Source organism: Typopeltis vanoorti, chromosome 1 (genome assembly GCF_054136105.1).
Source record: "Typopeltis vanoorti isolate ZY-2024b chromosome 1, IOZ_Tvanoo_1.0, whole genome shotgun sequence".
NCBI classification, from domain to species: Eukaryota; Metazoa; Arthropoda; class Arachnida; order Uropygi; family Thelyphonidae; genus Typopeltis; species Typopeltis vanoorti.
Genome location: NC_143549.1, coordinates 111,236,710 through 111,250,876, shown reverse-complemented (window position 1 = coordinate 111,250,876; position 14,167 = coordinate 111,236,710). Strand labels below are relative to the sequence as shown.

Genomic DNA, 14,167 nt, shown 5'->3' with positions numbered 1-14,167 from the left:
CTGTTACCACCCTTATGCAATGGCACTATCTTACCTTCCTTCAATTCCCTGGGCACATTTGCTAAAGCCAGACTTCCATTGAAAAGCCACGTTAAAGGAACTGTCAATTCCCTAGCACATTCTCTCAAAACTCGTGGTGAAATACTATACAGTCTCACAGCTTTACTGACATCCAGAGTACTCAGTATCTGAAACACACTCTCCTCCTGTATCTCCAGACCTCGAACCAGTCCTATCCCTCTAGCATTAAAACTGACTCCTCTAGGATGAAATACTCCAATAAAGTGTTCATTGAACAATTCCACTATGTCCTCTGCATCAGTCACTCTATTCCCATTTTTATCCCACAATATCATTCTTCCACAGTCATTTCTCCTCCTACTGTCCACATAGCTAAAAAATTCCCTAGAATTTTCTTTGGATCTTAGGACCAATCTCCTCACATATTCCAGTTTCGCTTTCCTTACCACACTAGTCACTCTTCTGGCCTGTGTCTTATATTCCTCATGCATCTCTTCACCTGTCTCCTTATAACTCTTCCATAGCCTCTTTTTCACATGCAATTCCTGTTTAATATTGTTTGTCATCCACTTTACTCCAAATTGCATCCTCTTCTTCACTCGTGGTATACAACTTACCATTGCTGATAACAAATATTCTTTCACAATTTCCCACGCACTAGTGATATCCCGGCCTTCCAATTCCTCCCTCCATGAAACTTCCCGAAGTTGACGTCTAAGACTATTATAATCACCTGCCTTATAATTCCACATAAGTTCCCATCTCTTTGATACTCCTGCATGTCTATTCATTTTCCAAGTCAACACCATATGGTCACTCTCTCCAACTGGTGGGAGAGGCGTCAACTCAGTTATTATCAACTCTTCTGATGCTATAACCAAATCCAAAACTTTTGAACCTCTTGTTCCCTCTGTTACATGTTGCCTAAGACATTTGTCCCTCAAGAATTCTAGAAATTCCATTCCCCTATTGCTACATGCATCTTCCTTTCTCCAATTTATACTACTGAAGTTAAAATCTCCCATAACAATCATTCTTCATGCACTTGCCAAACTTAGCTGTCTAAACATCTCCTGGTCCCCATCCTCTGTGCTCCTGGGTCTGTAGCAACACCCCATTAAATATCCTGTCTTGCTTACCTCTACCTCACACCATATGCTCTCAAAATCATTTGTCTCACTTCCTTCCAAATTCTCCACTCTTAGAGGACATAGGTCATCACTTATCATAAGCAGCACCCCACCACCACGCTTTCCCCTCCTATCCTGACGAAAAATGCTATACCCAGCGACTTCTATTGCTGTTGTTATATCCCCTTCTGTCAACCACGTCTCAGTGATCGCAATAATTTTTGGCCAGGCTGATGCTATCTGTGCCACCAATTCCTCTCCCTTATTCCGGATACTCCTGGCATTAGTATACAGCATATAAATGCCATTGTTTCTATACCCAGCATTATCCCTTCTAGACTCCACTGGGCTCAGTGTTACCTGACATTGTCTCCCTTCTCCCAAGTATCCATTCCCACAAGAAGCCATCCCTGCTCTCATCCTCCCTGGGACACACTGATTCGTTCAGAACAGCAATCTATCCAGATGCCTACGTCCTTCCTCATTCAAATGTAAACGGTCTCTCGCATACAATTCCTCTCTTTCCTCTTCTCATCCAGATATGATTTCAACCTTGTTCTCTATCTCAGAAATGCAAAAAAACACCACCCAACAAGGAAGGTTTGAATATATATTTTTCCAACAAAAAGTATTATTATTAAAGATATTTAATGATTTTTTTTCCATCAAGCAAATCTTAACTGTATACAAGTGTTTATGCATATAATGACAATTTATAAATACTGTAACATAACTTAATAATGGAAAAAACTCACGTACAAAGATTATTTAATAGTATAATTTTTGCCTGTTATGTTTAAGATACCAAGCAATTTTAAACCTGGTTTTACTCCATTTTTTCCAAGTAAGCAAACAGACAAAATGTCAAGTTTGCGCCTGCAATTTATGCAAGACTAGCTGATCCCACAGGTAGTACAAGACCAAGGCAACTCGTGGTAAAGGTGGAGCAAGCTCTGATCACTAATCTTAATATTTACCCTTAATGCCAAAACACATCTCCAAGAAGGGGATGTATGATGTTTTGTATTAAAGGCAAGGGGCCACTACCCAGACTGGTTTTGACCTTTATTGAGGTCTCTGTTTGCTTACTTGGAAAAAATGGAGTAAAACCAGGTTTAAAATTGCTTGGTATCTTTAACATAACTATACCCAAGTTAAAAATACTTTCTACAATTTTCGCCTGTGTGTCACAGGCATCTTCGGCACATTAAGCTTAAATTAAACAATAACTGACAATTCCAAAAAGCACTACCGAAGTAGCTGGTGTAAGATAACTAAAAAAGGTCAATAACTTTCCTAAAAATAAAAAATAAAAATAAATAAAAATAAATTAATACAATAAAAAGTTAGGAAAGATTAGCCGATTTGTAAAGTACTATCTGCCATAAAGGGGATAGACGTAAGCCGTCGGATCTGTTTAAGTTTGGAGAATGGAGTAGAGTTTCACATGTTTCTTTATAAAGGCATTCCATGAGAAACTGACTTTTGTGAAGAACTCCTGTCTTTCTCCAATGAACTCTGTGTCTAGTGAAGATGGCATGTTCTGCAAGTCCAGACTTTTCAGGTTTAAAGTATTCAACATAAGATTGGTGTTCTTCTAGCCGAATAGAGGCAGATCTTCCCGTTTGTCCGAAATAAGATAATCCACAAGAGCATGGAATCTGGTAGACACCTGGATGATTAAGATGTGGAAGCTTGTCCTTAGGAGAAGTGAGAAAGGTGGAGATTTTTCTAAATGGTCGAAAGGCAACAAAAATATTTAGTGATTTTAAAACTTTTGCTATAAGTTCACTGATGCCTTGTACATAAGGGATAGTAATGCGCGTTATTTCTTCTGTGTTTGAAGAGAAAGACATATTAAAACTACTCAAAGTTCTTTTAATGAAGCAATTCTTATAACCATTATATAGAATGGAAGAAGTTATATATTGCAGTTCATTCTATAAAAAATCGTCTCAAGAACAAAAGGAGTGGGCCTGATGAACCAGTGTTTTAATAGTTCCTGCCTTTTGACTGGGATGGTGATGAGATTCCGCATGGATATAATGGCCTGTATGAGTCTTCTTTCTATAAACTGAGAAATGTAGGTTACCATCTGGTTGGCGAAGAATTAGAAGATCTAAAAAGGCTAACTGCTTATTTGATTCTACTTCTAGGGTAAACTGATCCTAGGATGAAATGCGTTTAACTTAGTGAGAAATTGTTGAAGTTCATCCAAAGAGCTCTTCCATACAGCAAAAATGTCATTGGCATATCTGAACCAATGAGTAGGTCTGGGAGAAATGTTGTCAAAGATACGTTGTTCAAAATGTTCCATAAAAAATTGGAAATAGCAGGAGAAAGAGGATTACCCATTGCTGTTCCTTCAATTTGTTAATACAACTGATTTTTAAAGGAAAAATAACCATCAGATCTACTTCAAAGCTAGTAAGTCTCTTTTAAATAATCAGCTACATGAAGCTAAAAAATCTCTTGCCCTCTTAAATAGAGAAATTATGGATATAAAAAATGCTCTGGAATCTGTTTTAGCGGTTGAAACTTTTACTACTGTAATGCGCATATCATTCTCATGACAAGCTAAAATGCAAATTTGAATCACTGGTCAGCATACCTAGATCCAGTAATAATACTATTGATATAGATAAAGTATTTATAAATGTTTCCGGACGTCCACTAACAGACTGTGAATGTTTTGTTTTATCAAAAGAACATGATTTTGTTGTTATGCCGAATAAGGTGCCAATTATGGATTTTTTTCTTAACATAGACAGGGGGTATTCGATCCTTATCCCAAAAGACAGCCAACAGATTACGTTTTGAATGTGCACAAATTCTTTTTCATGCCAAGCCTCCTCGTCCTAATCTTTCTTACTCTGAGTTTAAAGCATTGAAATCACTGAAGAATAACAATAATTTAATTATTACGAAAGCTGATAAGGGGAAGGCTGTAGTGATTCAAGATAGGAAGGAATACGAGAGAAAAATGTCTCTTTTACTTCGCGACTATTCAACTTATAGGCCTCTTACATCGGATCCTACCCGGAGTCAATTGAAGAAATTATGGAATGAAGATCAAAAGAAAAAACTTAAAACCTTCTTCAGTCGTCCACCTAGATTGTATGGTCTTCCAAAAGTTCATAAACCAGGCATTCCATTAAGACCAGTCGTAGATTGTATAGGTTGCCCCACTTACAAAATCTCAAAATTTTTATCAAATTTACTCTCCTCTTCAACTAGAAGAACTGATACTTATATAAAAAATACTTTGGATTTCCAAAATAAAATTTCAGATCTTCATTTGGACGTTTCTGATATCATGATCAGTTTAGATGTTGTTTCTTTATTTACAAATGTGCCTCTTTTGGAAAGTATTGAATTACTACAACAGGAATTTCCTTCCGACATTGTAAACATATTTGATTTTGTAATAAATTCTGGTTATTTTTCCTTTAAAAATAAGTTGTATCAACAAATTGAAGGAACAGCAATGGGTAATCCTCTTTCTCCTGCTATCTCCAATTTCTTTATGGAACATTTTGAACAACATATCTTTGAGAACATTTCTCCCAGACCTACTCATTGGTTCAGATATGTCGATGACATTTTTGCTGTATGGAAGGGCTCTTCGGATGAACTTCAACAATTTCTCACTAAGTTAAACGAATTTCATCCTAGGATCAAGTTTACCCTAGAAGTAGAATCAAATAAGCAGTTAGCCTTTTTAGATCTTCTAATTCTTCGCCAACCAGATGGTAACCTACATTTCTCAGTTTATAGAAAGAAGACTCATACAGGCCATTATATCCATGCGGAATCTCATCACCATCCCAATCAAAAGGCAGGAACTATTAAAACACTGGTTCATCGGGCCCACTCCTTTTGTTCTTCAGACGATCTTTTACAGAAAGAACTACAATATATAACTTCTTCCTTTCTATCTAATGGTTATAAGAATTGCTTCATTAAAAGAACTTTGAGTAGTTTTAATATGTCATCCTCTTCTAACTCAGAAGAAATAACACGCATCACTATCCCTTATGTACAAGGCATCGGTGAACGTATAGCAAACGTTTTAAAACCACTGAATATTTTTGTTGCCTTTCGACCGTTTAGAAAAATCTCCACCTTTCTCACTTCTCCTAAGGACAAGCTTCCACATCTTAATCATCCAGGTGTCTACCAGATTCCATGCTCTTGTGGATTATCTTATTTCGGACAAACGGGAAGATCTGCCTCTATTCGGCTAGAAGAACACCAATCTTATGTTGAATACTTTAAACCTGAAAAGTCTGGACTTGCAGAACATGCCATCTTCACTAGACACAGAGTTTGTTGGAGAAAGACAAGAGTTCTTCACAAAAGTCAGTTTCTCATGGAACGCCTTTATAAAGAAACATGTGAAATGCTACTTCATTCTCCTAACTTAAACAGATCCGACGGCTTAAGTCTATCCTCTTTATGGGAGATAGTACTTTACAAATCAGCTAATCTTTCCTAACTTTTTATTGTATTGATTTTTTTTTTTTTTTTTTTTTTTTTTTTTAAGAAAGTTATTGACCTTTTTAGTTATCTTACACCAGCTACTTAGGTGGCGCTTTTTTGGAATTGTCAGTTATTGTTTAATTTGAGCTTAAGATGCCTGTGACACACAGGCAAAAATTATACTATTAAATAATCTTTGTACGTGGGTTTTTTCCGTTATTAATTTTGTATTGATGTCTACTCACAGTATACCTCTTTTAAAACTTATTGTAACATAACTTATACCTACCTACATCATCTTCTGTAAGAGTCACTGCACGGGCAAACGCTGTAACAACATGTTCTGTAGGCATGATTGCTACAGTATCCATCTCTGCTATGCATTCCTCAACTGTAGCTGTCTGTATTGGTATAAGAGTGTCACTATGTGCTATATCAAGTGATGTGGTCCTTTCAATATCTTTAATTTCAGGCTTTTGTTGATGAAGTTCAACTAAAGACAGAGAGATTTCTCTTGCAGTCGACAATTCTTTTAGGTGTCCTGATGGTTGCAAATTCTTCCCATGATCACTAAACGGTTCTGATATGCACTTATTTTTTGCAAATGGTTCATAGACAATTTGAGAATGGGGTGTGTCTGAGGGAATCTGTTGCAAGAAAGAACAAAGTGCAGTTAAACTATACACTAAATAATCAGGTATTACTACATATGCTGATACCGATATGAAACTAACATACCTAATAATAAACAACAAGACTCCTGAATGTTTTTGATTGTTCATCATAATTTCTGGCATTATATCCCATTGGAGATCCTGGCCTACTCAAGCAGATTCTGCCACTTACCTTGTTCCAATGTACTCTCCAGTTGCAGATTCCTAGCATCACTGCTTATGCAATCCACCAATCTCATTCTTGGCCATCCTATTTCTCTGAATCCTTCTAATTTTGCGAGGAAGACCTTCTTGGTTATGTTACTGTACTATCCTCCATCCATCGCAATCTCATCAGTTTTATATATCTCACAATATCCAAATCCCACATTCTCTAGAACTGCTTTTTTTTTGGAATTGGGATGAATATTGATGTTTTCCAATCTCTAGGCCAGTATATTTTCTTCAAACCTGTTGAAGAATTTCAGTTAATACAGTTAATTCCATCAGCTTTAGGGGGCTTTTCCTTTTAGCAGCCATCCCATTGCTGATATCACTTCACTTTTCATCCTCATGGGTTCCTCAACAAATGCTCTCCTTTCAAATTCTCCTTAAATGTTATTTATTATTATTTTTTTTTTTTTGTATAAATCCTCTACATAGTCTTTCCATCCTTCTTCCACTTCTTCAATCATACTTTTTTCAAAATTACACTTTTTACAATTCCTAATCTATGGATAAACTTCCCTACAACTTTATTTATCTTTCTAAACAGATCTCATTTTACTTGTAATGTTACTTTCGTCAATTTCCTTGCACCTTTGTTTAGATGCTTTTCCTTATCTTTCCTAGCCTCTCTCTCTCTGGAAATCTGCACTTAGCTGTCTAACCCTTTCTTTGTTTCTCTAAAGTTTCATTTTCCTTCTTTCTTCTTCTTTGCTTCTTCTATTACTGTAAGTTTTGTTTCTTCTCAAAGTTCATCTAATTCTTTTCCTGTTTTCAACTTTTTAATTTCTTTCCAACTTCTTCTTCAAATTTTCTTTCTAAATGCTTCATTTACATGATTCAAATCACATATGATACTCCATAATAAAGCTTAATGATATAACTAACACCAAGAGAGAAAAAAAAAATTACTAAAATCACTATTTTGATGGTTTTCTAGTTAGCATCAACAGAGTACAATGAAACTGACAGGCACACAGCATGAACCAAGTACAAGGAGTTTCCACAAAGCAACATAAATTTTTTTTTCTTAACAATGGTGAAAAAGAATGAGATAAAACACAGATAAAACAACATTCAGAAAGATGGTCATTGCAGCATGGCACTACTGTTGCCTCATAGCTAATTGCAATTACAAGATGGCAGCTACCATGAGAGTGTGGTCCAAAACAGATGTCTGTGAAGTTATTTGTTTTTTTTGCAAGCAAAATGGGCTTCACCAAATGACATTCATCATGAACTGGTTGTTGCATATGGTGAAAGGTGATGTCAAAGAAGAAAGTGTGTTTTTGGTGCAAAAGTGGGCCATGGTGACAATGAGGCTGAACATTGGGCAGGCAAGACTTCATTGAGCAAGACAAAAGAAAACATTTCAAGAATTAAGGGCATTGTTCTTGAAGAGTGGTGAATGAAATTGCATGAAATTGTACAACTGGTGAACTTGAATAAGTCCACTGTCTAGGAAACTGTTCACAATCTTTGGCTTTTGAAAAGTGTGCTCCCACTGGGTGCCCTGGCAATTGTCAGAGGAGCATAAGGCAACATGTATGGGGATATGTCTGGAGAATCTGTTGTTATACAGCAATAAAGGTGAGAATTTTCTTGCTCACTTAGCCACAGGAGATGAAATATGAGTTCATGACTTTACTCAAGATCAAACTAGACTCCATGACATGGAAGCATCCACAATCTCCTGTGCACAAAAAAATTCGAAATTGTTCCCACTGTCTGAAAAGTCATGGCCACAGTATTCTGGTATCACCAAGGTGTTTTGTCGGTGGACTTCTTACTGAAATGAGAAACAATCAATGCAGAGCTTTACTGTGTAATGTTGGACAAACTGAAAGCCAACATTCGATGCTAACAACCAGGACTCCAGACAAGCAACATGATCTTGGTGCATGACAACTCTACTCCACACACTGCAAACACCACTTGTGAGTGGTTGTGCTGTAATCATTGGGAAACTATGCTGCCGCTACCCCACCCACCCACCCAACAGCCCAGACCTGGTACCTCAGACTTACATTTGTTTAATCCCCTCAAGAAACATCTTTCTGGGAGGCATTTCACTACAGATGAGTAAGTTTTCATCATCAAGTCATCAAGTTTTTCATGCTGCAAGAAAAGTACACAACTGAGATTCATCAAACTTTGTGTGAGACTTTCAGGAACTGTACTCCAGCATATCAAACAATTGCCAGATGGGTGGTCTAGTTTAAAATTTGGTGTCCTGAGACAACAGATTCCCCAGGTCAGGAAGACCTTCCACAGTGATCACACCTGAAAATATTGAAGAAGTGCATGCCATGATCCTTGATAACAGACAAATTCCAGCCAAAAAATTGCAAAAACTCTGGTGATATCCAGGAAATGAGTTGGGTTCATTATCCACCAATATCTGAACATGCAAAAGTCTCAGTAAAGTGGTCCCCAAATGTTTGAATGCTGACCAAAAGAGAGAACATGTGCTATTATCTGAAGGGGTCATTTTGAGAAATCAAGTGTAAATGTTTGGCTCATATTGTGACTATTGATGAAACATGGCTTCATTGCTATGACCCAGAGACCAAACAACAGTGAATGGAGTGGAGACACAAAGGTTCTCTATGGCCAAAGAAGTTCCGAATCCAAAAGTCAGCAGGGAAGATTCTTGGCATTGTATTTTGGGATATGGATGATGTTATCCTTACCAAGTACCTCAAAAAAAAAAGGTGAAACTGTTATAGCAGCAGTTTATTCAACAGCTCTGAAGAAATTGAAGGACGTACTGAAGGAAAAAACACTGCAAGAAATTGGCAGAGACATGTTGCTTTTGTAGGACAATGCACTGCTCATGAAACCCAACAGACAATACACAACTTGTTCTTTCAATGTCTGTCTCACCCACCATATTTGGCAGACCTGGTGCCATCTGACTATTTCCTATTCCCAAATTTAAAGAAACACTTGAAAGGAACAAAATTTATCACAGATGACAAAGTCATATCTGCAGCTGAGGACTAATCAAGCAAAACTGCATCACTTGCAATCTCAGAGGATTGCAAGTGATGCAGCAGCACTGTAACAAGTGTATAACACTTTGTGGAGAATATGTAGAATAACGTGTAAATTACATAGTTCTACCTCAATTCCTTCATGGTGATTATCACAACTTTTCAGCACACCTTCGCATATGACAGCATTAATAGAAGAAAATTATATGAGATTATGATACACTATGGAATATCAGATAAAATAGTAAGGCTTACAAGGTTAACAATGGAAAATTCAGAAACACGGGTTAAAATACAAAATGATTTAACAGACCCTTCTCCAATAATTCAAGGATTAAAACAAGTTGATTGTCTGGCTCCGATGCTTTTTAACTTAGCTTTGAGATACACTATTCAGTCACTGGAAACTTAGATACAGTCAATAAATTAAAGATACCAAGAAATTATATATTTGGTTTAATCCTTTAACCAAGTGTAAGTAAACAAAGTTTGCACCTGAAGTATTTTCAGGAATGGGACAACTCGAATACAGAGTCTAATGACTTCACATTCATTGCCTTAGTATTCCATAATGCAAAGCTCATATCCTTGCAGACATGCATAATGCTATACATTATGGGAAGGGTCATCACCCAGACTAGTTTTGATCTTTATTGAGGTCTCATCAGTGGGAGCCAGACCCAGAGATGATACTAAGTTTGAAGTAATGCAGAAGTCATTTTCATATAAGAGTAGCCAAAATATGTTACACCTTATTATTAAAATACTCTAGATTAGAGATAGTTTTTGGAAGTATTTTACTAATAAGGTGTGATACTTTTTGGCTACTTGTATATGAAAATATGACTTCTGCATTAATTCAACCTTAATATCATGTATGATTCTGGCTTCCACTGATGAGACCTCAATAAAGGTCAAAACCGGTCTGGGTGGTGACCCTTCCCATAATGCATAGTATTATATATGACCACAAAGATATGTGCTTTGCATTATGGGATACTAAAGCAAGTAATGTGAAGTCATTAGCTTCTATATACGAGTTGCCCAGTCCTGAAAATATTTCAGGGGCGAACTTTGTTTACTTACACTTGGATAAAGGATTAAGCTAAGTATATAATTTCTTGGTATCTTTAATTTATAGTATAATCAAGTGAAAAACTTCCAACAACTATCTTTAGATACAGTCAGTCTTAGATACTAAGGACACTCTACTAAATCAGTGCAGATTGTAGCACATGCAGATGACATTAAGATCATGTTAATAACCAAACAGAAAGCACAAGAAACGTATTTGGAACTAGAAAAATCAGCCCAAGAGATAAGACTAAAAATTAATCAACAAAAAAAACCAAAATATCGATTAATACCAGGCAGAATCCATTAACTGATATGTGTGAAAACTGGGACCATTGAAATTGAAAAAGTGGAATGATTTAAATATTTAGGAATAATAATCACTAGCCAACTGGAAGAAATGGTGAATGTGCAGAATTGAATAGAGAGAGAGAGAGAACTTTCCATTCTCTCTCATGTGTACTCAGCTCAAAGGATATTCATTGAAAGATTAAAGAAAAAATATATAAATCGATAATTCTTCCAGTTGTTACCTATAGGTGGGAAACTTGGATATTATTATCATGTTATTATTATTATATATTATTATTATTGTTATGTGACACCTCCAGGGAGTCCAAGGACTCATCAAGGGAGGACAGCTACTCTACAGCTCTCTGTCTCCACATTCAATCCACCAACTACAATGAACCGCAACTACCATCATCATCATCATCTACACCAATGCCATCTACCACCCAGGACTAGTATTTTCACAGACAATCACAAACATCTATGCCCATGGCAGGATTCAAATCCGCAGCCTTTTGGCTAGAGAGCAGATATGCTAACCACTAGGCCAACCAGTCCGGCATATTTACAGCAAAAGTAGAGAATTTGATTTCAGATATAGATGGAAAGGGGGGGGGGTCATGTGACTGATGCAGATGACATAGTGAAGCTGTTTAATTATCACTTTGTGGGAGTACTTTACCTTGGAAAAGCACATTTTATTCCTGGAGGTATTGGCAAGGAGTGAAAGTTTAAAGTGCATGAGAAGAATATATTTCAATTATTAAGTATTCCGGAAGTCAATAAGGCAGTGAGAGTGGATGGTATTTTGCCATGTGTTTTAAAAGAATGTGTAGAACTGACATCTCCAATGAACTGGTGTATTTGCCTATATACTACAAGACAAATGCAGTTAGTTTAAATCTTAGCACAGTGGCTATCTCCCAAGGCTAGCCACTGGGCTATTTGAAAAGGGCAAGATAAAGGTGGCTTGAAGATTGAGGTAGCAAATGAATACTATTAGGAGTCCAAGGGAAAGGGAAAAATTTCACTATTCCCAATATTTTAAAAAATTACTAGAAATAATAAGTCCATCATTGCAATTAATATTTAGATAGTGTAACAAAGCTTCAGATCTTTCTTAAAATAAAGATTCATATTTAAAACTGCTTCAATGAAGCAATCTGTTATCGACACTAAAGATTCTATATGCTAGTGTCACCTCCACATATACTGGATCAATCCAGAATTAGATTTTATCTGTCAAATAAACCAGTAATTTTCTGAGATTTGTTTCTCAGTTGAACAGTGTCTGACCAAAGTAAGACATGGTGCAAGAGCAACATATCTTACTTTGGTTGAGAATTAGCTTAAACTTCCTGAGAACTCTCACAAACCATTCACAGTTACCTCTTAGGTATGGAATAAGAATCCTGCTGAGACTCATCGATGAGAGAAAGATGTATTTTATCCTAAAGAGTACCATATTTCTATCCATTCTTATTTATGCCCTTAATGAAATATTTCATGACCTTAATCACAACTCCAGAGAGACACTGCTCAGTCTACAATTTGATACCTCAATATCCAAGCCACCTTTATGTAATGGAACAATCTTCTCCTCTTTCAAGTACCTTGGCAGCTAGCCAGTGTGCTAAGATTTAAACTAACTGCATTTGTCTTCTAATATGCAGGCAAATACTTGGTCTAATCCTGTAACTGTATCTACATTGCAATTTCATAATATCCTAAATACTTCCATTTATCAGTCCATTAATCCCTATTTTCACATCTGTCACTATCATATCTCCACATAAATTATATATCCTTGCAAAGTTATATATTAACTCAGTAATTTATTTCTTCTGCTTCTGTCATGTCATCTCTATCATCTGGAGTCATTAAAGTTATTCTTACATAATCATTCTTCCTTTTACTCACCACACAGCTAAAAACTCTTTAGGATTTTCTTTGGCCTTCTTGGTTAATTTCTTCTCATAATCTGTTTTTGCCTTCCTCACTATGCTGTTCACACTCTCTCTTTTTATATTACCTCCACAACATTTTCTCTTTTTGCAGCTCATCCAGCTAACTCCCACTTGAATTATCCTTGCAACACTGGGCATGAAGTTTAATACTATTTCCTTCAAATAAATCTTGACCATTTTCCATGAATTGTTAAGATCCTTTTCCTGCAGTTTCTTATGCCATGGAATTATTCCAGGCAAACTTCTAAGTTCATCATAATCACCAGCTCTGTTATTCCACATAAACTCCATAGCTGGGTATTCTATGCGCTAAGTGAACTCCCAGATTAAGATTGCATAATCTTAATCTGGTGAAGACCTAAATGTCCTGGTGAAGACCTAATTCACACAGAATTAATTAAATGGGGAGGAAATAATATCATTCACCATGTCACAAACTTACTAAATTTATGCCTAGAAAACTGGAAAAATGCTACTCTGATACTGTTATTTAAAAAAAAAAGGAGACAAAGAAGAAGTAAAGAACTATAGACCAATTAGTATTCTCTCCAATCTGTACAAAATTCTCACAAAAGTAATAACAAACAGGTTAACCTCTCTTCTAGACTCAAATCCTGCTTGTTCTACTGGTTGATTTGAGTCTAGAAGAGAGGTTAACCTGTTTGTTATTACTTTTGTGAGAATTTTTTACAGATTGGAGAGAATACTAATTCTGTAAAGGCTTTAAAACAATTGATCATATTCATGCAGTAAACAAATAATAGAAAAACCAATTGCCTCTCTATTTAGCCTTTATTGATTATGAAAAAGCATTCGATTCCATCAAAATTAATGCAATAATCAAAGCACTCCAGAATCAGAGAGTTCCTGGAGAATATATGGACCTCCTCCAGGAAATATACCACACTGCAACCATCCAACTTCACACAAGTAGCAATAAAATATCAATTGAAAAAGGTGTCCGACAAGGAGGCTCTATCATCCAAAATCTTTAAAGCAGTCCTTCAAGAAATATTTAATAATATAAACCAGATAAACCTTGGTATAAAAATTAATAACAGAAACTTAACATACCTAAGATATGCAGATGATATCATAATTTTTTGCAAACACTCCAGAAGACCTTAATATAATGATAGAAGACCTATATCATGAAAGCAGAAAAGTCAGTCTAAAAATAAGCAGAGAAAAAAAACTAAAACCATGTTTAATCACTTTGTAACAGCAAAAAAAACATAATAATAGAAAACAACTTCTTGGAAAGAGTCTCTTCATATACATATTTAGGTCATCTCATTGATCTAAACTATGGACTCCAAAAGGAAATA

At 36.0% G+C, this 14,167-nt stretch overlaps 1 protein-coding gene across 1 annotated transcript in view; it reads right to left on the bottom strand.

The window, feature by feature from the left end:
- Nucleotides 1-14,167, bottom strand: part of unc79 (UNC-79 domain-containing protein) — a 1,277,183-nt gene that overhangs the window by 797,623 nt on the left and 465,393 nt on the right. The window contains exon 23 of the mRNA XM_090395893.1: nt 5,923-6,280. Within this exon, the coding sequence (XP_090252019.1) occupies nt 5,923-6,280 (358 nt within the window). The remainder of the gene's footprint in view (nt 1-5,922; nt 6,281-14,167) is intronic.